This window comes from Doryrhamphus excisus, linkage group LG6 (assembly GCF_037039965.1).
Source record: "Doryrhamphus excisus strain RoL-2023G ecotype Guam linkage group LG6, RoL_Dexc_Guam_v1.1, whole genome shotgun sequence".
NCBI lineage: Eukaryota > Metazoa > Chordata > Actinopteri > Syngnathiformes > Syngnathidae > Doryrhamphus > Doryrhamphus excisus.
The window spans coordinates 9,119,705-9,140,884 of NC_136362.1; the positions used below are offsets into that span (position 1 = coordinate 9,119,705).

At 43.8% G+C, this 21,180-nt stretch overlaps 1 protein-coding gene and 41 non-coding genes across 48 annotated transcripts in view; all 42 read left to right on the forward strand.

The window, feature by feature from the left end:
• The window catches only part of map4l (microtubule associated protein 4 like), a 76,191-nt gene that overhangs the window by 40,312 nt on the left and 14,699 nt on the right, over positions 1-21,180 (forward strand). For 4 of the 7 annotated variants that reach the window (XM_058066067.2, XM_058066062.2, XM_058066064.2 and 1 more), the window contains 4 exons: positions 32-140; positions 1,977-2,036; positions 2,263-2,519; positions 5,219-5,278. In XM_058066067.2, the coding sequence (XP_057922050.2) occupies positions 32-140; positions 1,977-2,036; positions 2,263-2,519; positions 5,219-5,278 (486 nt within the window). The remainder of the gene's footprint in view (positions 1-31; positions 141-1,976; positions 2,037-2,262; positions 2,520-5,218; positions 5,279-21,180) is intronic. The other 3 variants (XM_058066063.2, XM_058066066.2, XM_078791368.1) reach the window with 2 other exon arrangements.
• On the forward strand, positions 7,435-7,506 carry trnah-gug (transfer RNA histidin (anticodon GUG)). The gene has a single exon. It is a non-coding gene; the product is annotated as a tRNA-His (tRNA).
• Positions 7,595-7,667, forward strand: trnar-acg (transfer RNA arginine (anticodon ACG)). The gene has a single exon. It is a non-coding gene; the product is annotated as a tRNA-Arg (tRNA).
• trnah-gug (transfer RNA histidin (anticodon GUG)) lies at positions 8,339-8,410 on the forward strand. Its single transcript has one exon. It is a non-coding gene; the product is annotated as a tRNA-His (tRNA).
• On the forward strand, positions 8,807-8,879 carry trnar-acg (transfer RNA arginine (anticodon ACG)). The gene has a single exon. It is a non-coding gene; the product is annotated as a tRNA-Arg (tRNA).
• On the forward strand, positions 8,952-9,023 carry trnah-gug (transfer RNA histidin (anticodon GUG)). The gene has a single exon. It is a non-coding gene; the product is annotated as a tRNA-His (tRNA).
• Positions 9,420-9,492, forward strand: trnar-acg (transfer RNA arginine (anticodon ACG)). Its single transcript has one exon. It is a non-coding gene; the product is annotated as a tRNA-Arg (tRNA).
• On the forward strand, positions 9,724-9,796 carry trnah-aug (transfer RNA histidin (anticodon AUG)). Its single transcript has one exon. It is a non-coding gene; the product is annotated as a tRNA-His (tRNA).
• On the forward strand, positions 9,870-9,941 carry trnah-gug (transfer RNA histidin (anticodon GUG)). The gene has a single exon. It is a non-coding gene; the product is annotated as a tRNA-His (tRNA).
• On the forward strand, positions 10,176-10,247 carry trnah-gug (transfer RNA histidin (anticodon GUG)). Its single transcript has one exon. It is a non-coding gene; the product is annotated as a tRNA-His (tRNA).
• Positions 10,337-10,409, forward strand: trnar-acg (transfer RNA arginine (anticodon ACG)). The gene has a single exon. It is a non-coding gene; the product is annotated as a tRNA-Arg (tRNA).
• trnar-acg (transfer RNA arginine (anticodon ACG)) lies at positions 10,844-10,916 on the forward strand. The gene has a single exon. It is a non-coding gene; the product is annotated as a tRNA-Arg (tRNA).
• trnar-acg (transfer RNA arginine (anticodon ACG)) lies at positions 12,356-12,428 on the forward strand. The gene has a single exon. It is a non-coding gene; the product is annotated as a tRNA-Arg (tRNA).
• On the forward strand, positions 12,661-12,733 carry trnar-acg (transfer RNA arginine (anticodon ACG)). Its single transcript has one exon. It is a non-coding gene; the product is annotated as a tRNA-Arg (tRNA).
• Positions 12,806-12,877, forward strand: trnah-gug (transfer RNA histidin (anticodon GUG)). Its single transcript has one exon. It is a non-coding gene; the product is annotated as a tRNA-His (tRNA).
• Positions 13,168-13,240, forward strand: trnar-acg (transfer RNA arginine (anticodon ACG)). Its single transcript has one exon. It is a non-coding gene; the product is annotated as a tRNA-Arg (tRNA).
• On the forward strand, positions 13,476-13,548 carry trnah-aug (transfer RNA histidin (anticodon AUG)). The gene has a single exon. It is a non-coding gene; the product is annotated as a tRNA-His (tRNA).
• trnar-acg (transfer RNA arginine (anticodon ACG)) lies at positions 14,595-14,667 on the forward strand. Its single transcript has one exon. It is a non-coding gene; the product is annotated as a tRNA-Arg (tRNA).
• Positions 15,546-15,617, forward strand: trnah-gug (transfer RNA histidin (anticodon GUG)). Its single transcript has one exon. It is a non-coding gene; the product is annotated as a tRNA-His (tRNA).
• trnar-acg (transfer RNA arginine (anticodon ACG)) lies at positions 15,706-15,778 on the forward strand. The gene has a single exon. It is a non-coding gene; the product is annotated as a tRNA-Arg (tRNA).
• On the forward strand, positions 16,014-16,086 carry trnar-acg (transfer RNA arginine (anticodon ACG)). Its single transcript has one exon. It is a non-coding gene; the product is annotated as a tRNA-Arg (tRNA).
• trnar-acg (transfer RNA arginine (anticodon ACG)) lies at positions 16,320-16,392 on the forward strand. The gene has a single exon. It is a non-coding gene; the product is annotated as a tRNA-Arg (tRNA).
• Positions 16,465-16,536, forward strand: trnah-gug (transfer RNA histidin (anticodon GUG)). Its single transcript has one exon. It is a non-coding gene; the product is annotated as a tRNA-His (tRNA).
• trnah-gug (transfer RNA histidin (anticodon GUG)) lies at positions 17,079-17,150 on the forward strand. The gene has a single exon. It is a non-coding gene; the product is annotated as a tRNA-His (tRNA).
• On the forward strand, positions 17,239-17,311 carry trnar-acg (transfer RNA arginine (anticodon ACG)). Its single transcript has one exon. It is a non-coding gene; the product is annotated as a tRNA-Arg (tRNA).
• trnah-gug (transfer RNA histidin (anticodon GUG)) lies at positions 17,385-17,456 on the forward strand. The gene has a single exon. It is a non-coding gene; the product is annotated as a tRNA-His (tRNA).
• On the forward strand, positions 17,744-17,816 carry trnar-acg (transfer RNA arginine (anticodon ACG)). The gene has a single exon. It is a non-coding gene; the product is annotated as a tRNA-Arg (tRNA).
• trnah-gug (transfer RNA histidin (anticodon GUG)) lies at positions 17,889-17,960 on the forward strand. The gene has a single exon. It is a non-coding gene; the product is annotated as a tRNA-His (tRNA).
• trnar-acg (transfer RNA arginine (anticodon ACG)) lies at positions 18,050-18,122 on the forward strand. The gene has a single exon. It is a non-coding gene; the product is annotated as a tRNA-Arg (tRNA).
• On the forward strand, positions 18,195-18,266 carry trnah-gug (transfer RNA histidin (anticodon GUG)). The gene has a single exon. It is a non-coding gene; the product is annotated as a tRNA-His (tRNA).
• trnar-acg (transfer RNA arginine (anticodon ACG)) lies at positions 18,356-18,428 on the forward strand. The gene has a single exon. It is a non-coding gene; the product is annotated as a tRNA-Arg (tRNA).
• trnah-gug (transfer RNA histidin (anticodon GUG)) lies at positions 18,501-18,572 on the forward strand. Its single transcript has one exon. It is a non-coding gene; the product is annotated as a tRNA-His (tRNA).
• Positions 18,662-18,734, forward strand: trnar-acg (transfer RNA arginine (anticodon ACG)). Its single transcript has one exon. It is a non-coding gene; the product is annotated as a tRNA-Arg (tRNA).
• Positions 18,807-18,878, forward strand: trnah-gug (transfer RNA histidin (anticodon GUG)). Its single transcript has one exon. It is a non-coding gene; the product is annotated as a tRNA-His (tRNA).
• Positions 18,968-19,040, forward strand: trnar-acg (transfer RNA arginine (anticodon ACG)). Its single transcript has one exon. It is a non-coding gene; the product is annotated as a tRNA-Arg (tRNA).
• trnah-gug (transfer RNA histidin (anticodon GUG)) lies at positions 19,113-19,184 on the forward strand. The gene has a single exon. It is a non-coding gene; the product is annotated as a tRNA-His (tRNA).
• On the forward strand, positions 19,274-19,346 carry trnar-acg (transfer RNA arginine (anticodon ACG)). Its single transcript has one exon. It is a non-coding gene; the product is annotated as a tRNA-Arg (tRNA).
• trnar-acg (transfer RNA arginine (anticodon ACG)) lies at positions 19,579-19,651 on the forward strand. The gene has a single exon. It is a non-coding gene; the product is annotated as a tRNA-Arg (tRNA).
• On the forward strand, positions 19,724-19,795 carry trnah-gug (transfer RNA histidin (anticodon GUG)). Its single transcript has one exon. It is a non-coding gene; the product is annotated as a tRNA-His (tRNA).
• On the forward strand, positions 19,885-19,957 carry trnar-acg (transfer RNA arginine (anticodon ACG)). The gene has a single exon. It is a non-coding gene; the product is annotated as a tRNA-Arg (tRNA).
• On the forward strand, positions 20,030-20,101 carry trnah-gug (transfer RNA histidin (anticodon GUG)). The gene has a single exon. It is a non-coding gene; the product is annotated as a tRNA-His (tRNA).
• Positions 20,696-20,768, forward strand: trnar-acg (transfer RNA arginine (anticodon ACG)). The gene has a single exon. It is a non-coding gene; the product is annotated as a tRNA-Arg (tRNA).

A 21,180-nucleotide genomic window follows, 5' to 3' on the forward strand; every position in this document is an offset into this window, starting at 1 on the left:
ACATTTCTCTTTCTGGTGTTCTAATTTCCAGACTCCAGAAAGTGGAGCAGCGGAGAAACGCGCAGCAGTGCCAAAGGCCACCCCCAATTCCGCCCCCAACAAGAACACTTCGTCTGCATCTCCTGCTAACAAAACTGCTGGTAAACACATGCTCATTCCTGGTATCTTTATCCAGATTCTCACCAAATGTAATCCTATTTATTAGACATTCTGAGTATCCTTTTGGACTGTTAGCAGATATTAGCAGCATTTTTACTGTATAAAACTTATAAATAATAAACCTTTTTCTATTATTAGAGCCCTCTCGACATAAAATAACACCCCTATAGTCACCTTTACACTCCTATTACCCAATATAGTAGACATAATAAGAGGTATTTTAGGCATAAATAAGGTAAAATAATAATATTAGCGGCTATTACTGTAGTGCACCAGCTTGTGACTGTTGTCTCATAAGTGTAACACTACTGACACCTGGTGGCCGGTGTAGAGTACTACTCTACTGCCACAGAGAACCCTTCATTATTAGATATGGTACTACACTTTGAATACTCTATATTTGGATTTTCCTTCATTTTGCCATTTTAATGCTTTAATATTCTTCATTCGGGACACAAATAATATTTTTTTACTAATACTAGACCATATTTAACCACAAAAGAGTGATTTATTAATGAATATATTTTGTAAAAAATGTGATAGAGCGAAAGCCTAATGTAGCAAGGAAAGGAAGGAAATTAAATGGCACCCCCTAGTGGAAAAAAAATAATTTACATTTTTTTAATATTAACATTTCACTCTCAAAATGTGATAGTCTTAAGCTCAAATAGATGGAAATTGAGATGTGAATGGGCAAATTCAATAGCACCCTCTGCTGGTGAAAAATGGTTTTACATTCTCCATTACTGTAACTGTACTGGGTTGATCCAAGTTTTTAAATTTAAATGTCAAGCTGCACAGCGGTCGAGCGGTTAGTGCGCAGACCTCACAGCGAGGAGACCAGGGTTCAATTCCACCCTCGGTCATCTCTGTGTGGAGTTTGCATGTTCTCCCCGTGCATGCGTGGGTTTTCTCCGGGTACTCCGGTTTCCTCCCACATTCCAAAAACATGCTAGGTTAATTAGCGACTCCAAATTGTCCATAGGTATGAATGTGAGTGTGAATGGTTGTTTGTCTATATGTGCCCTGTGATTGGCTGGCCACCGGTCCAGGGTGTACCTGATACATGTTTGTATCAGGTGCACCTTTTGGGTGTTAAGTTGCTATGTGATGAATTTAGTGCTGTTGGTAGTGACAACATCATAACTGTAACTGTACACTGGTATATTTGCACATTTACACATTTGGCACCAAGACCTCACAGCTAGGAGACCCGAGTTCAATTCCACCCTTGACCATCTCTGTGTGGAGTTAGCATGTTCTCCCCGTGCATGCGTGGGTTTTCTCCGGGTACTCCGGTTTCCTCCCACATTCCAAAAAACATGCTAGGTTAATTAGCGACTCCAAATTGTCCATAGGTATGAATGTGAGTGTGAATGGTTATTTGTCCGCTGGTTCGATCCTCATCCTCCATTTCAAGGCTGCTTCTGCGGTCCTTCGACATACCGTTCCAGTCCATGCAACCTGTCGCTTGGCTGGTGTGCGTATGGAAAACGGTCAACCGACTACAACCCACCGTCAGGTCCATGCAGTTGTTAGAAAATGACTCAGAATGCATTGTACGTGCACGTGCGACGTGAACGCACCGCTGCAGGCAACGCGTTGACGGCCACCGTACGTTCGCTGTTACGCTTAGCTGCTTTAATACGACAGCAACACTTTGTCTCGCCACTAAGCCGGCGAGCTAAATGAGTCAGACTCTCGCTTTGTGCTTTTTAGCTCCCTCAGAGAATATGATTCATGTAGCATAAGCTGCATTCTTTTCACATGAGTAAAAACAATACACATACTGTATGTGTGCTTTTTCCTCCTAACAGCGAATAAAAACAACACGACTGAGAACAAACCAGGAGAAGCCAAGAAACCCAAAGCCACAGGTGAATAACCTCACGCAGGCCATCCTCGGAATATAAAAATCTTACCACTTCCACATGAGACAGGAGGATCATTATTTCACTCTATCATGTGGGACACACCAATGCTACATATCACTTTTATTTCAGTGTGTTTTCACTCACTAAACTAACTAACAGGCCATTCCGTGTTCCTACGAGTCTTGCAAATAGATTCATACGTTGGAGACGTGTCGTCTTGTGTCTGTAGCTCGTCCACGTCCAGCCTCCACCGCTTCTCCCACGACTCCAGCCAACACTGCCAACGGTGAAGCCGCTCCCTCCCACCGCCGTCGGGTCATCACCAAGCCTCCCGTCCCCAAGCAAAGCGCCCTGGAAAAGAAACCGCCGGTGCCCCGTGCTCCACGGAACATCAGGCCCATCAACGCACCGACACCGGACCTGAAGAATGTCCGCTCCAAGATCGGGTCCACCGACAACATGAAGTACCAACCTGGTGGAGGAAAGGTAGGACCTCAGTGATTATTTTTCTGAAAAATGTCCCTTTTATAAAAACCTCAATTATAAGACTTTGTAAGACTTTGATGTACGTTGACGTTAAGTACGGTAAGAATAGCATTTAACATAAAAATCATTAAAAACAGTAAAACAATAGGCTTAAACCTGTGTGCAATTGACACAACCATGAATTTGGCCCAATGCTAAAGTGCTAGGTGCTTTACTATGAATGCATTGCAACCAGTGATGGGAATAATGGCGTTGCTAACGCCGTTACTTTTTTTCAGTAACGGGTAATCTAACTAATTACTTTAACTGTCAACATAACGCCGTTATCATTTTGGACACCCCGTTACTGCACGTTACTGAAGTCGCCTAAAATTATATCACCAACTTCATAACTAATCTGCACCGCTGTGAGAGTTTTACAGAGTGACAATGGAGGTGGTGAGATAACCACATACGCAATGAGGATTGGCTAAAGTTTAGTAAGAGCGCTTTTTTTAGCCAATCAGAAACTTGGATGGGCGGGTGTTTAGAGCACATAAGCAATGAGAATTGGCTAAGGTTTAGTAAGATTGCGTTTTCAGCCAATTAGAGAACTTTGAGGAGGCGGGTGTTGAGAGCACATAAGCAATGAGAATTGACTCAGGTTTAGTAATATTGCGATTTAAGCCAATCAGAGAACTTGAGTGGGCGGGTGTTTAGAGCACATAAGCAATGAGGCTTGACTAAGATTTAGTAACATCGCGTTTTCAGCCAATCAGAAACTTGGATGGGCGGGTGTTTAGAGCACATAAGCAATGAGAATTGGCTAAGGTTTAGTAAGATTGCGTTTTCAGCCAATTAGAGAACTTTTAGGGGGCGGGTGTTGGGAGCACATAAGCAATGAGGATTGACTCAGGTTTAGTAATATTGCGATTTAAGCCAATCAGAGAATTTAGGTGGGCGGGTGTTTAGAGCACATAAGCAATGAGGATTGACTAAGGTTTAGTAAGATCGCGTTTTCAGCCAATCAGAGAACTTGAGTGGGTGGGTGTTTAGAGCACATAAGCAATGAGGATTGACTAAGGTTTAGTAAGATCGCGTTTTCAGCCAATCAGAGAACTTGAGTGGGTGGGTGTTTAGAGCACATAAGCAATGAGGATTGGCTAAGGTTTAGTAAGATTCCGTTTTCAGCCAATCAGAGAACTTGAGTGGGCGGGTGTTTAGAGCACGTCCAAAGTGCCGGGTAGTAGATACAAGATTACAGCATAGCAAGAGATGAATGAGGAGTTAGGAGGACTCTAGTGAGAAGACAGCGTTTGCCAAATGGAAGTACAGACACTACTTTAACCTCGTTGATGTCAAAGGTAAAATATACATTATGTCCACGTCTTGTGTGAGCAACTCAAACCCACAGAAACACCTGTCGACTGCAATAAAGGCAAACCTCTGTAATGGTACCCGTCTTTCCTGTTGGGGGGAGGGGGGGGGTGTAGTTACTTTTTTACTGGTAACTAGTTACTACTAGTTACGTTGGTAGTGGAGTAACTCAGTTAGTAAGTCAGTTACTTTTTTTGAGAAGTCACTATAACTAATTACTTTTTTAAAGTAACATGCCCAACACTGATAGCAACCCATTCACACAACAACAATAACAATATTGCTGTAGCTTGGTTGACATGCAACTCACATGTGAATGAAGCCTTGTTGGCCCTTTTAGGAGGTTTTTTAGGAGGCCCATTAGATTGTGCATGATGGACAATTAATTAATTAATTAATTTGGAATTAATTACCAATGCTTTGTTTAAATAGAAGGCAGTTGCATATCAATCTTGTTTTGTTCCATTGATCATCTTCACTGTTCACTCCACTCTGGTACTCCCATCCTTCCTGCAAGTGGTACTTTTACACCAGCACACCTCCACTCATGCATTTAATTTATCATTCTGAACTCTGCACCATGCCTGGGGCGCATCTTGCTTTTGGGGTCTCTTCACTGCTTTGGGAACAATTCAGCTTGCTCTCTAACTCAATTATTGTTATTGTGTGTGTTTTTGACTTACAGTATGTGTCCAATGTGTTATATTGAGTTAATAAATACTGTTTTTTCAACCATGCCTTTAATTCCCTAAAAAATTGAGAACAAGCTTTATAATCTGGTTCCAAAATCTGTAAAAATGTTGTTTTACTTCAGGAAGGGCTCCGCTTCATTGAGTGTTGGACCATTTTGTGCTATCACAGGGATGAAATACTACACTTGCAGCGATAAACCAATCAGAGAACACGTAATACGTATGTATCACTGGTTCCGGGCCCGACCGCGATAAGCGGATTTCCAGCAAGTAGTATTTAATATGAATAATAGATGCAATATTTTGTTTTTTAGAGCATAGAAAACATGTTTATGACTTTCCAAATATGGGTTTAAACATTATTAGAGCCCCGTGGATGGGAAGTAACACCCCTATAGTCACTTTTACACTCATTATTCTTTGTCTACATCACATATTTTTGTTGTGGTGTATCCTGGTTTAGGAATAAATTTGTGTATTGGCGTCAGAAAAGTGACCTTGGTTGTAGTATTAGAACAGAATACTGTACACCCCCCCCCAGTCATCTTTTCCACCTTCCACAGCCATCCACCTGCTCTGTGACCCTTTGTGTTGTGGCGTGTGGTTGGTGGGTCAGAGGTTGTATTGACCACGGGGTGGTTGTCTCCCCAGGTTTCTTCCACACAGAACAACAAGACTTCAGATCCCTCCAACCCTTCCACCAAGGCCAGAGTGAGTCCCCGCCATCCACATGTTGACTTGTAAACACCACAACCACCTCCCTCGTCCCCTTCACATCCACCACCTGCACCACTGGGTCACACATAGAATTTTTGGTACGGCGGCGCCTCGGTTCCCGTCATGGATCCGTTCCAGAAGGTCCGACTTTAACTAAAACTGACTGTGTCAGGCACATTTCAATGCAATAAACAATCACAGCAACAGCTATTTAATGTAAGCGTCTGAACCAGCATGTACATTTTTGTATTAATATCTAATGTTAGATCAAAGACGTCACGCAGAATGGGAACTTTTCTATTTTAATCTTTATTTTTAGAGAATATAACATCAAAGGTTCTCCCATTTTGGACATTTTTGACACAGCAGGAATGCAGGTGAATCACAAGCATGACGCCTGGATTAGCCTGCTGCTGTTTTTAAGGTCATTGTCACTTCATTTTCTTCTCCTATTCATGACACAGAAACATATTACATGGGTCCCGTGAGGTGGTCCACGTGGTGACACGCATTGCGGTCTCTGATGAGCAGTCCAGTGAGCCCTGCAGTTTTAAAGGCAATGATAGGCGATCATTTGATTGATTAAGATTACAAGTGGCTGTGTTAATTACACCTTCTCTCCTCCTTCTTTGCCACTTGTGCTGGTGGAGGGAAGGAGGTGTGGGTGCGCCGGACTGCGCCGTGTGCTGGCCACACCCATTGGCATAGCGTAGGTATAGAGCCCATTGCGTCTTTTTGGGATAATCATGTAGACAGTGAAGGTAAAAGTAACCTTAAATGTTCTTTTATCCCATGCATTTGGGATTGTAAACATATAAAAACAATTTTTGTGTTAACATTTTTGGCTTTCTGGAACAGATGAATGGGATTGACATGACTCGAGTCGGACCTTCTGGAGGAAACGAATGACGCCGAACAAAGTTCCACGGCACAATGCAAAGCTAAGACCACAAGTGTTTTTCAGTTAATAAACAAGTAAACGGGACTAAGTGGTTTTGGCAGCAGTATTGTCGGCTCCATTGCTATGATTGGTTGCAATATTTAGTCTTTATGAAGGGCCTTAACTCAAGATATTGTAGATACGCAACGTGCATGGAAGGAAATACAGAAAATTAATACCTCAAGGTCAACTGAAGGTTGCAATAAAAGCGATCCAATGAGGAAAACGACTCGACGGTTCACTTGTCACCGTCTGGTCTGAAACTAATTAACCTCCATAAACAAGAGATTACCTTATAGCTAATATTTCATAATTTGTATTTATTTATAGTTACAGTTACATGGCAATTTTTCCAAATACTTTTCTATCATGATTTCATTTTTATGTTCTTTTTACACCATTGAAGTGTGTGTGTGTGTGTGTGTGTGTGTGTGTGTGTGTGTGTGTGTGTGTTTGCCACTGTGGACGCTTACTCTGTGTCATGCAATGCTATCTCCACGCTATACCTGCGTTAGCGTTATCATCCCCATTATCATCAAGATGAAAACAGAGAAAAAGATATGAACAGTCACCCCCCCCCGCACAGTTATTAATATCTCTCCCCCGCTATATTGCAGGTTTAGTTAGTTTAGTGAGTGAAAACACACTGAAATAAAAGTGATATGTAGCATTGGTGTGTACCACATGATAGAGTGAAAAAAAGTATCCTCCTGTCTCATGTGGAAGTGGTAAGATTTTTATATTGCGGGCTTGCGAGCTAAAAGTAGTCCCTGCAGCATAAGAGTTGCAATATGAATAATTGGAATGTAAAGGTGACCACAGGGGTGTTATTTTATATCTCTAGGATTTAAATAATGGTAAAAAAAAGCATATATATTTACAAAGTCATAAACAGGTTTTCTATGCGATAACTTAAAAAAATTTCCATTTGTTAACATGGAATTCCATATATAGGAAATTAATTGAACGCAGTCGGGTCTGGAACCAGTTAGCCGCCATCAAGGGTGGTTGACTGTATAATAAGTACCCAAACTTGTATTTAGAGGGAAGTACGATTAAATAGTAGGGCTAGTGGTGCAATGGATAATGCGTCTGACTACGGATCAGACGATTCTAGGTTCGACTCCTGGCTAGCTTGCCATAATTCTTTATAGACCATGAAACAACATATTTGGAAATATGAGTTTCTGGTGTTATTTCAAGCAAACCAGCCGTGATCGTATAGTGGTTAGTACTCTGTGTTGTGGCTGCAGCAACCCCGGTTCGAATCCGGGTCACGGCATAAGGAAATCTCTGAAAAGTTAGCTTTTAATGTTGTCTGGAAAGAATTCTCGCCAACTCAGTCCGTGTGGGAAGAACTGAAAAATGTAGGGCTAGTGGCGCAATGGATAACGCGTCTGACTACGGATCAGAAGATTCTAGGTTCGACTCCTGGCTAGCTCGCCATAATTCTTTATAGACCATGAAACAACATTCTTGGAAATATGAGTTTCTGGTGTTACTTCAAGGTAAACAGTCGTGATCATATAGTGGTTAGTACTCTGCGTTGTGGCCGCAGCAACCCCGGTTCGAATCCGGGTCATGGCACAGGGACACCTCAGAAAACATAATTTTTAATGTTGTCAAAAAAGAAGTCTGATAAACTCAACCCGATTGGGAAGTATGATGAACTGGTAGAGCTAGTGGCGCAATGGATAACGTGTCTGACTATGGATCAGAAGATTCCAGGTTCGACTCCTGGCAAGCTAGCCATAATTCTTTATAGACCATGAAACAACATTTTTTGAAATATGAGTTTCTGGTGTTATTTCAAGCTAAACAGCCCTGATCGTATAGTGGTTAATACTCTGCGTTGTGGCCGCAGCAACCCCGGTTTGAATCCGTGAAACCTCTGAAAAGTTAGCTTTTAATGTTGGCTGAAAAGAATTCTGATGAACTCAACCCGATTAGGAAGTTTGATGAAATAGTAGGGCTAGTGGTACAATGTATAACGTGTCTGACTATGGATCAGAAGATTCTGGGTTCGACTCCTGGCTAGCTCGCCATAATTCTTTATAGACCATGAAACAACATTTTTAGAATCGTGAGTTTCTGGTGTTATTTCAAACTCAGCAGCCGTGATCGTATAGTGGTTAGTACTCTGCGTTGTGGCCGCAGCAACCCCGGTTCGAATCCGGGTCACGGCATAGGTAACCTCAGAAAACATCCTTTTTAATGTTGTCTGAAAGGAATTCTGATAAACTCAACCCGATAGGGAAGTGTGAAGAAATAGTTGGGCTAGTGGCGCAATGGATAATGCGTCTGACTACGGATCAGAAGATTCCAGTTTCAACTCCTGGCTAGCTCGCCATAATTCTTTATAGACCATGAAACACCATTTTTAGAAATATGAGTTTCTGGTGTTATTTCAAGCTAAACAGTTGTGATCGTATACTGGTTAGTACTCTGCGTTGTGGCCGCAGCAACCCCCGGTTCGAATCCGGGTCACGGCATAGGGAAACCTCTGAAAAGTTAGCTTTTAATGTTGTCTGGGAAAAAATTCTTGCCAACTCAACCCGTGTGGGAAGAATGGAAGAAATGTTGGGCTAGTGGTGCAATGGATAACGCGTCTGACTACGGATCAGAAGATTCTAGGTTCGACTCCTGGCTAGCTCGCCATAATTCTTTAGAGACCATGAAACGACATTTTTGGAAATATGAGTTTTTGGTGTTGTTTTAAGCTAAGCAGCCGTGATCGTATAGTGGTTAGTACTCTGCGTTGTGGCCGCAGCAACCCCGGTTCGAATCCGGGTCACGGCATAGGGAAACCTCTGAAAAGTTAGCTTTTAATGTTGTCAAAAAGGAAGTCTGATAAACTCAACCCAATTGGGAAGTACAATGAACTCGTAGGGCTAGTGGCGCAATGGCTAATGCATTTGACTATGGATCAGAAGATTCCAGGTTCGACTCCTGTCTAACTAGCCATAATTCATTACAGACCATGAAACAACATTTTTAGAAATATGAGTTTCTGGTGTTTTTTCAGGCTAAGCAGCCGTGATCGTATAGTGGTTAGTACTCTGCGTTGTGGCAGCAGCAACCCAGGCTCGAATCTGGGTCACGGCATAGGGACACCTCAGAAAACATCAGTTTTTAATGTTGTCTGAAAAGAATTCTTACCAACTCAACCTGTGTGGGAAGGACAGAAAAAATGTAGGGCTAGTGGCGCAATGGATAACGCGTCTGACTACGGATCAGAAGATTCTAGGTTCGACTCCTGGCTAGCTCGCCATAATTCTTTATCGACCATGAAACAACATTTTTGGAAATGTGAGTTTCTGGTGTTATTTCAAACTCAGCAGCCGTGATCGTATAGTGGTTAGTACTCTGCGTTGTGGCCGCAGCAACCCGGTTCGAATCCGGGTCACGGCATAGGGAAACCTCTAATAAGTGAGCTTTTAATGTTACCCGGAAAGAATTCTCGCCAACTCAACCTGTGTGCGAAGAATGTCAAAGCGTAGGGCTGGTGGCGCAATGGATAACGCGTCTGACTATGGATCAAAAGATTCTAGGTTCGACTCCTGGCTAGCTCGCCAAAATTCCTTATAGACCAGGAAAAGAACATTTTTGGAAATATGAGTTTCTGGTGTTTTTTAAAGCTAAGCAGCCGTGATCGTATAGTGGTTAGTACTCTGCGCTGTGGCCGCAGCAACCCCGGTTCAAATCCGGGTCACGGCATAGGGACACCTCAGAAAACATAATTTTTAATGTTGTCTGAAAAGAATTCTTACCAACTCAACCCGTGTGGGAAGGACAGAAAAAATGTAGGGCTAGTGACGCAATGGATAACGCGTCTGACTATGGATCAGAAGATTCTAGGTTCGACTCCTGGCTAGCTTGCAATATTTCTTTATCGACCATGAAACAACATTTTTTGAAATGTGAGTTTCTGGTGTTATTTCAAACTCAGCAGCCGTGATCGTATAGTGGTTAGTACTCTGCGTTGTGGCCGCAGCAACCCCGGTTCGAATCCGGGTCATGGCATAGGGAAATGTCAGAAAACATAGTTTTTAATGTTGTCAAAAAAGAAGTCTGATGAACTCAACCCGATTAGGAAGTTTCACAAAATAGTAGGACTAGTGGCGCAGTGGATAACGCGTCTGACTACGGATCAGAAGATTCTAGGTTCGACTCCTGGCTAGCTCGCCATAATTCTTTATAGACCATGAAACAACATTTTTTTTAAATATGAGTTTCTGGTGTTGTTTCAAGCGAAAGAGCCGTGATCGTATAGTGGTTAGTACTCTGCGTTGTGGCTGCAGCAACCCCGGTTCGAATCTGGGCACCATAGATAACGCGTCTGACTATGGATCAAAAGATTCTAGGTTCGACTCCTGGCTAGCTCGCCAAAATTCCTTATAGACCAGGAAAAGAACATTTTTGGAAATATGAGTTTCTGGTGTTTTTTAAAGCTAAACAGCCGTGGTCGTATAGTGCTTAGTACTCTGCGTTGAGGCCGCAGCAACTCCGGTTCGAATCCGCGTCACGGCATAGGGAAACCTCTGTAAAATTAGCTTTTAATGTTGTCTGGAACGAATTCTCGCCAACTCAACCCGTGTGGGAAAAACAGAATCAATGGAGGGCTAGTGGCGCAATGGATAACGCGTCTGACTACGGATCAGAAGATTCTAGGTTCGACTCCTGGCTAGCTCGTCGTAATTCTTTATCGACCATGAAACAACATTTTTGGAAATGTGAGTTTCTGGTGTTATTTCAAACTCAGCAGCCGTGATCGTATAGTGGTTAGTACTCTGCGTTGTGGCCGCAGCAACTCCGGGTCATGGCATAGGGAAACCTCTGTCAAATTAGCTTTTAATGTTGTCTGGAAAGAATTCTCGCCAACTCAAACCGTGTGGGAAAAACAGAACCAATGTAGGGCCAGTGGCGCAATGGATAACGCGTCTGACTACGGATCAGAAGATTCTAGGTTTGACTCCTGGCTAGCTCGCCATAATTCTTTATAGACCATGAAACAACATTTTTGGAAATGTGAGTTTCTGGTGTTATTTCAAACTCAGCAGCCGTGATCGTATAGTGGTTCGTACTCTGCGTTGTGGCCGCAGCAACCCCGGTTCGAATCCGGGTCACGGCATAGGGACACCTCAGAGTTTTCAATGTTGTCTGAAAAGAATTCTGATAAACTCAACCCGATTGGGAAGTGTGATGAAATTGTATAGCTAGTGGCGCAATGGATAACGTGTCTGACTACGGATCAGAAGATTCTAGGTTCGACTCCTGGCTACCTAGCCCTAATTCATTATAGACCATGAAACAACATTTTTGGAAATATGAGTTTCTGGTGTTGTTTTAGGCTAAGCACCCGTGATCGTATAGTGGTTAGTACTCTGCGTTGTGGCCGCAGCAACCCCGGTTCGAATCCGGGTCACGGCATAGGGAACCCTCTGTAAAGTTACTTTTAATGTTGTCTGGAAAGAATTCTCGCCAACTCAAGCCGTGTGGGAAGAATGGAAAATATGTAGGGCTAGTGGTGCAATGGATAACGCGTCTGACTACGGATCAGAAGATTCTAGGTTCGACTCCTGGATAGCTTGCCAAAATTCTTTATAGACCATGAAACAACATCTTTTTAAATATGAGTTTCTGGTGTTGTTTCAGGCTAAGCAGCCGTGATCGTATAGTGGTTAGTACTCTGCGTTGTGGCCGCAGCAACCGCGGTTCGAATCCGGGTCACGGCATAGGGAAACCTCTGTAAAATTAGCTTTTAATGTTGTCTGGAAAGAATTCTCACCAACTCAACCCGTGTGGGAAAAACAGAACCAATGTAGGGCTAGTGGCGCAATAGATAATGTGTCTGACTACGGATCAGAAGATTCTAGGTTCGACTCCTGGCTAGCTCGCCAAAATTCCTTATAGACCAGGAAAAGAACATTTTTGGAAATATGAGTTTCTGGTGTTTTTTAAAGCTAAACAGCCGTGATCGTATAGTGGTTAGTAGTCTGCGTTGTGGCCGCAGCAACCCCCGTTCAAGTCCGGGTCATGGCATAGGGAAACCTCTGTAAAGTTAGCTTTTAATGTTGTCTGGAAAGAATTCTCGCCAACTCAAGCCGTGTGGGAAGAATGGAAAATATGTAGGGCTAGTGGCGCAATGGATAACGCGTCTGACTACGGATCAGAAGATTCTAGGTTCGACTCCTGGCTAGCTCGCCATAATTCTTTATAGACCATGAAACAACATATTTGGAAATATAAGTTTATGGTGTTGTTTCAAGCTAAACAGCCGTGATCGTATAGTGGTTAGTACTCTGTGTTGTGGCTGCAGCAACCCAGGTTCGAATCCGGGTCACGGCATAAGGAAATCTCTGAAAAGTTAGCTTTTAATGTTGTCTGGAAAGAATTCTCGCCAACTCAGTCCGTGTGGGAAGAACTGAAAAATGTAGGGCTAGTGGCGCAATGGATAACGCGTCTGACTACGGATCAGAAGATTCTAGGTTCGACTCCTGGCTAGCTTGCCATAATTCTTTATAGACCATGAAACAACATCTTTTTAAATATGAGTTTCTGGTGTTGTTTCAGGCTAAGCAGCCGTGATCGTATAGTGGTTAGTACTCTGCGTTGTGGCCGCAGCAACCCCGGTTCGAATCCGGGTCACGGCATAGGGTAACCTCAGAAAACATTATTTTTAATGTTGTATGAAAAGAATTCTTGCCAACTCAACCCGTGTGGGAAGGCCAGAAAAATGTCGGGCTAGTGGCGCAATGGATAACGCGTCTGTCAGCCTAAGCAGCCGTGATCGTATAGTGGTTAGAACTCTGCGTTGTGGCCGCAGCAACCCCGGTTCAAATCCGGGTCATGGCATAGAGAACCCTCTGTAAAGTTACTTTTAATGTTGTCTGGAAAGAATTTTCGCCAACTCAAGCCGTGTGGGAAGAATGGAAAATATGTAGGGCTAGTGGCGCAATGGATAACGCGTCTGACTACGGATCAGAAGATTCTAGGTTCGACTCCTGGCTAGCTCGCCATAATTCCTTATAGACCAGGAAAAGAACATTTTTGGAAATATGAGTTTCTGGTGTTTTTTTAAAGCTAAACAGCCGTGATCGTATAGTGGTCAGTACTCTGCGTTGTGGCTGCAGCAACCCCGGTTCAAATCCGGGTCATGGCATAGGGAAATGTCAGAAAACATAGTTTTTAATGTTGTCAAAAAAGAAGTCTGATGAACTCAACCCGATTAGGAAGTTTCACAAAATAGTAGGACTAGTGGCGCAGTGGATAACGCGTCTGACTATGGATCAGAAGATTCTAGGTTCGACTCCTGGCTAGCTCGCCATAATTCTTTATAGACCATGAAACAACATTTTTTTAAATATGAGTTTCTGGTGTTGTTTCAAGCGAAAGAGCCGTGATCGTATAGTGGTTAGTACTCTGCGTTGTGGCTGCAGCAACCCCGGTTCGAATCTGGGCGCCATAGATAACGCGTCTGACTATGGATCAAAAGATTCTAGGTTCGACTCCTGGCTAGCTCGCCAAAATTCCTTATAGACCAGGAAAAGAACATTTTTGGAAATATGAGTTTCTGGTGTTTTTTAAAGCTAAACAGCCGTGATCGTATAGTGGTTAGTACTCTGCGTTGTGGCTGCAGCAACCCCGGTTCAAATCCGGGTCACGGCATAGGGACACCTCAGAAAACATAATTTTTAATGTTGTCTGAAAAGAATTCTTACCAACTCAACCCGTGTGGGAAGGACAGAAAAAATGTAGGGCTAGTGGCGCAATGGATAACGCGTCTGACTACGGATCAGAAGATTCTAGGTTTGACTCCTGGCTAGCTTGCAATATTTCTTTATCGACCATGAAACAACATTTTTGGAAATGTGAGTTTCTGGTGTTATTTCAAACTCAGCAGCCGTGATCGTATAGTGGTTAGTACTCTGCGTTGTGGCCCGCAGCAACCCCGGTTCGAATCCGGGTCACGGCATAGGGACACCTCAGAAAACATAGTTTTCAATGTTGTCTGAAAAGAATTCTGACAAACTCAACCCGATTGGGAAGTGTGACAAAATTGTATAGCTAGTGGCGCAATGGATAACGCGTCTGACTACGGATCAGAAGATTCTAGGTTCGACTCCTGGCTACCTAGCCATAATTCTTTATAGACCATGAAACAACATTTTTGGAAATTTGGGTTTCTGGTGTTATTTCAAGCTGAACAGCCGTGGTCGTATAGTGGTTAGTACTCTGCTTTGTGGCCGCAGCAACTCCGGTTCGAATCCGCGTCACGGCATAGGGAAACCTCTGTAAAATTAGCTTTTAATGTTGTCTGGAAAGAATTCTCGCCAACTCAACCCGTGTGGGAAAAACAGAACCAATTGAGGGCTAGTGGCGCAATGGATAATGCGTCTGACTACGGATCAGAAGATTCTAGGTTCGACTCCTGGCTAGCTCGCCATAATTATTTATCGACCATGAAACAACATTTTTGGAAATGTGAGTTTCTGGTGTTATTTCAAACTCAGCAGCCGTGATCGTATAGTGGTTCGTACTCTGCGTTGTGGCCGCAGCAACCCCGGTTCGAATCCGGGTCACGGCATAGGGACACCTCAGAGTTTTCAATGTTGTCTGAAAAGAATTCTGATAAACTCAACCCGATTGGGAAGTGTGATGAAATTGTATAGCTAGTGGCGCAATGGATAACGTGTCTGACTACGGATCAGAAGATTCTAGGTTCGACTCCTGGCTACCTAGCCCTAATTCATTATAGACCATGAAACAACATTTTTGGAAATATGAGTTTCTGGTGTTGTTTTAGGCTAAGCACCCGTGATCGTATAGTGGTTAGTACTCTGCGTTGTGGCCGCAGCAACCCCGGTTCGAATCCGGGTCACGGCATAGGGTAACCTCAGAAAACATTATTTTTAATGTTGTATGAAAAGAATTCTTGCCAACTCAACCCGTGTGGGAAGGCCAGAAAAATGTCGGGCTAGTGGCGCAATGGATAACGCGTCTGTCAGGCTAAGCAGCCGTGATCGTATAGTGGTTAGAACTCTGCGTTGTGGCCGCAGCAACCCCGGTTCAAATCGGGGTCGTGGCATAGGGAACCCTCTGTAAAGTTACTTTTAATGTTGTCTGGAAAGAATTCTCGCCAACTCAAGCCGTGTGGGAAGAATGGAAAATATGTAGGGCTAGTGGTGCAATGGATAACGTGTCTGACTACGGATCAGAAGATTCTAGGTTCGACTCCTGGCTAGCTTGCCAAAATTCTTTATAGACCATGAAACAACATCTTTTTAAATATGAGTTTCTGGTGTTGTTTCAGGCTAAGCAGCCGTGATCGTATAGTGGTTAGTACTCTGCGTTGTGGCCGCAGCAACCCCGGTTCGAATCCGGGTCACGGCATAGGTAACCTCAGAAAACATCCTTTTTAATGTTGTCTGAAAGGAATTCTGATAAACTCAACCCGATAGGGAAGTGTGAAGAAATAGTTGGGCTAGTGGCCTAATGGATAATGCGTCTGACTACGGCTCAGAAGATTCCAGGTTCAACTCCTGGCTAGCTCACCATAATTCTTTATAGACCATGAAACACCATTTTTAGAAATATGAGTTTCTGGTGTTATTTCAAGCTAAACAGTTGTGATCGTATACTGGTTAGTACTCTGCGTTGTGGCTGCAGCAACCCAAGGTTCGAATCCGGGTCACGGCATAGGGAAACCTCTGAAAAGTTAGCTTTTAATGTTGTCTGGGAAAAAATTCTTGCCAACTCAACCCGTGTGGGAAAAATGGAAGAAATGTCGGGCTAGTGGCGCAAAGGATAACGCGTCTGACTACGGATCAGAAGATTCTAGGTTCGACTCCTGGCTAGCTCGCCATAATTCTTTAGAGACCATGAAACGACATTTTTGGAAATATGAGTTTCTGGTGTTTTTTAAAGCTAAACAGCCGTGATCGTATAGTGGTTAGTACTCTGCGTTGTGGCCGCAGCAACCCTGCTTCAAATCCGGGTCACGGCATAGGGAAACCTCTGTAAAGTTAGCTTTTAATGTTGTCTGGAAAGAATTCTCGCCAACTCAACCCGTGTGGGAAGGATGGAAAATATGTAGGGCTAGTGGCGCAATGGATAACGCGTCTGACTACGGATCGGAAGATTCTAGGTTCGACTCCTGGCTAGCTCGCCATAATTCTTTATCGACCATGAAACAACATTTTTAGAATCGTGAGTTTCTGGTGTTATTTCAAACTCAGCAGCCGTGATCGTATAGTGGTTAGTACTCTGCGTTGTGGCCGCAGCAACCCCGGTTCGAATCCGGGTCACGGCATAGGTAACCTCAGAAAACATCCTTTTTAATGTTGTCTGAAAGGAATTCTGATAAACTCAACCCGATAGGGAAGTGTGAAGAAATAGTTGGGCTAGTGGCGCAATGGATAATGCGTCTGACTACGGATCAGAAGATTCCAGTTTCAACTCCTGGCTACCTCGCCATAATTCTTTATAGACCATGAAACACCATTTTTAGAAATATGAGTTTCTGGTGTTATTTCAAGCTAAACAGTTGTGATCGTATACTGGTTAGTACTCTGCGTTGTGGCCGCAGCAACCCCCGGTTCGAATCCGGGTCACGGCATAGGGAAACCTCTGAAAAGTTAGCTTTTAATGTTGTCTGGGAAAAAATCCTTGCCAACTCAACCCGTGTGGGAAGAATGGAAGAAATAGTTGGGCTAGTGGCGCAATGGATAATGCGTCTGACTACGGATCAGAAGATTCCAGTTTCAACTCCTGGCTAGCTCGCCATAATTCTTTAGAGACCATGAAACGACATTTTTGGAAATGTGAGTTTCTGGTGTTATTTCAAACTCAGCAGCCGTGATCGTATAGTGGTTAGTACTCTGCGTTGTGGCCGCAGCAACCCCGGTTCGAATCCGGGTCACGGCATAGGGAAACCTCTAAAAAGTGAGCTTTTAATGTTACCCGGAGAGAATTCTCGCCAACTCCACCTGTGTGCGAAGAATGTCAAAGCGTAGGGCTAGTGGCGCAATGGATAACGCGTCTGACTACGGATCAGAAGATTCTAGGTTCGACTCCTGGCTTGCTCGGCAAAATTCCTTATAGACCAGGAAAAGAACATTTTTGGAAATATGAGTTTCTGGTGTTTTTTAAAGCTAAACAGCCGTGATCGTATAGTGGTTAGTACTCTGCGTTGTGGCCGCAGCAACCCCGGTTCAAGTCCGGGTCATGGCATAGGGAAACCTCTGTAAAGTTAGCTTTTAATGTTGTCTGGAAAGAATTCTCGCCAACTCAACCCGTGTGGGAAAAACAGAATCAATGGAGGGCTTGTGGCGCAATGGATAACGCGGCTGACTACGGATCAGAAGATTCTAGGTTCGACTCCTGGCTAGCTCGTCGTAATTCTTTATCGACCATGAAACAACATTTTTGGAAATGTGAGTTTCTGGTGTTATTTCAAACTCAGCAGCCGTGATCGTATAGCGGTTAGTACTCTGCGTTGTGCATGTTGAAAATATGTAGGGCTAGTGGCGCAATGGATAACGCGTCTGACTACGGATCAGAAGATTCTAGGTTCGACTCCTGGCTAGCTCGCCATAATTCTTTATAGACCATGAAACAACATTTTTCGCAATATGTGTTTCTGGTGTTGTTTCAGGCTAAGCAGCCGTGATCGTATAGTGGTTAGTACTCTGCGTTGTGGCCGCAGCAACCCCGGTTTGAATCCGGGTCACGGCATAGGGAAACCTCTGTAAAATTAGCTTTTAATGTTGTCTGGAAAGAATTCTCGCCAACTCAAGCCGTGTGGGAAGAATGGAAACTATGTTGGGCTAGTGGCGCAATGGATAACGCGTCTGACTACGGATCAGAAGATTCTAGGTTCGACTCCTGGCTAGCTCGCCATAATTCTTTATCGACCATGAAACAACATTTTTCGAAATGTGAGTTTCTGGTGTTATTTCAAACTCAGCAGCCGTGATCGTATAGTGGTTAGTACTCTGCGTTGTGGCCGCAGCAACCCCGGTTCAAATCCGGGTCACGGCATAGGGAAACCTCTGTAAAATTAGCTTTTAATGTTGTCTGGAAAGAATTCTCGCCAACTCAAACCGTGTGGGAAAAACAGAACCAATGTAGGGCTAGTGGCGCAATGGATAACGCGTCTGACTACGGATCAGAAGATTCTAGGTTCGACTCCTGGCTAGCTCGCCATAATTCTTTATAGACCATGAAACAACATTTTTCGCAATATGTGTTTCTGGTGTTGTTTCAGGCCAAGCAGCCATGATCGTATAGTGGTTAGTACTCTGCGTTGTGGCCGCAGCAACCCCGGTTCAAGTCCGGGTCATGGCATAGGGAAACCTCTGTAAAGTTAGCTTTTAATGTTGTCTGGAAAGAATTCTCGCCAACTCAACCCGTGTGGGAAAAACAGAACCAATGTAGGGCTAGTGGCGCAATGGATAACGCGTCTGACTACGGATCAGAAGATTCTAGGTTCGACTCCTGGCTAGCTCGCCATAATTCTTTATAGACCATGAAACAACATTTTTCGCAATATGTGTTTCTGGTGTTGTTTCAGGCTAAGCAGCCATGATCGTATAGTGGTTAGTACTCTGCGTTGTGGCCGCAGCAACCCCGGTTCAAGTCCGGGTCATGGCATAGGGAAACCTCTGTAAAGTTAGCTTTTAATGTTGTCTGGAAAGAATTCTCGCCAACTCAACCCGTGTGGGAAAAACAGAATCAATGGAGGGCTTGTGGCGCAATGGATAACGCGTCTGACTACGGATCAGAAGATTCTAGGTTCGACTCCTGGCTAGCTTGCCATAATTCTTTATCGACCATGAAACAACATTTTTCGAAATGTGAGTTTCTGGTGTTGTTTCAAACTCAGCAGCCGTGATCGTATAGTGGTTAGTACTCTGCGTTGTGGCCGCAGCAACCCTGGTTCAAATCCGGGTCACGGCATAGGGAAACCTCTGTAAAATTAGCTTTTAATGTTGTCTGGAAGGAATTCTCGCCAACTCAAACCGTGTGGGAAAAACAGAACCAATGTAGGGCTAGTGGCGCAATGGATAACGCGTCTGACTACGGATCAGAAGATTCTAGGTTCGACTCCTGGCTAGCTCGTCGTAATTCTTTATCGACCATGAAACAACATTTTTGGAAATGTGAGTTTCTGGTGTTATTTCAAACTCAGCAGCCGTGATCGTATAGCGGTTAGTACTCTGCGTTGTGGCCGCAGCAACCCCGGTTCGAATCCGGTTCACGGCATAGGGAAACTCTGTAAAGTTAGCTTTTAATGCTGTCTGGAAAGAATTCTCGCCAACTCAACCCGTGTGGGAAGGATGGAAAATATGTAGGGCTAGTGGCGCAATGGATAACGCGTCTGACTACGGATCAGAAGATTCTAGGTTCGACTCCTGGCTAGCTCGCCATAATTCTTTATCGACCATGAAACAACATTTTTCGAAATGTGAGTTTCTGGTGTTATTTCAAACTCAGCAGCCGTGATCGTATAGTGGTTAGTACTCTGCGTTGTGGCCGCAGCAACCCCGGTTCAAATCCGGGTCATGGCATAGGGAAACCTCTGTAAAATTAGCTTTTAATGTTGTCTGGAAAGAATTCTCGCCAACTCAAACCGTGTGGGAAAAACAGAACCAATGTAGGGCTAGTGGCGCAATGGATAACGCGTCTGACTACGGATCAGAAGATTCTAGGTTCGACTCCTGGCTAGCTCGCCATAATTCTTTATAGACCATGAAACAACATTTTTCGCAATATGTGTTTCTGGTGTTGTTTTAGGCTAAGCAGCCGTGATCGTATAGTGGTTAGTACTCTGCGTTGTGGCCGCAGCAACCCCGGTTCGAATCCGGGTCACGGCATAGGGACACCTCAGAAAACATAGTTTTCAATGTTGTCTGAAAAGAATTCTGATGAACTCAACCCGATTGGGAAGTGTGACAAAATTGTATAGCTAGTGGCGCAATGGATAACGCGTCTGACTACGGATCAGAAGATTCTAGGTTTGACTCCTGGCTAGCTCGACATAATTCTTTATAGACCATGAAACAAAATTTTTCGAAATGTGAGTTTCTGGTGTTATTTCAAACTCAGCAGCCGTGATCGTATAGTGGTTAGTACTCTGCGTTGTGGCCGCAACAACCCCGGTTCGAATCTGGGTGCAATGGATAACGCGTCTGACTATGGATCAAAAGATTCTAGGTTCGACTCCTGGCTAGCTCGCCATAATTCTTTATAGACCATGAAACAACATTTTTCGCAATATGTGTTTCTGGTGTTGTTTCAGGCTAAGCAGCCGTGATCGTATAGTGGTTAGTACTCTGCGTTGTGGCCGCAGCAACCCCGGTTCGAATCTGGGTCACGGCATAGGGACACCTCAGAAAACATAGTTTTCAATGTTGTCTGAAAAGAATTCTGATAAACTCAACCCGATTGGGAAGTGTGACAAAATTGTATAGCTAGTGGCGCAATGGGTAACGCGTCTGACTACGGATCAGAAGATTCTAGGTTCGACTCCTGGCTAGCTAGCCATAATTCTTTATAGACCATGAAACAACATTTTTGGAAATTTGGGTTTCTGGTGTTATTTCAAGCTAAACAGCCGTGGTCGTATAGTGGTTAGTACTCTGCTTTGTGGCCGCAGCAACTCCGGTTCGAATCCGCGTCACGGCATAGGGAAACCTCTGTAAAATTAGCTTTTAATGTTGTCTGGAAAGAATTCTCGCCAACTCAACCCGTGTGGGAAAAACAGAACCAATTGAGGGCTAGTGGCGCAATGGATAACGTGTCTGACTACGGATCAGAAGATTCTAGATTCGACTCCTGGCTAGCTCGCCATAATTCTTTATCGACCATGAAACAACATTTTTGGAAATGTGAGTTTCTGGTGTTTTTTAAAGCTAAACAGCCGTGATCGTATAGTGGTTAGTACTCTGCGTTG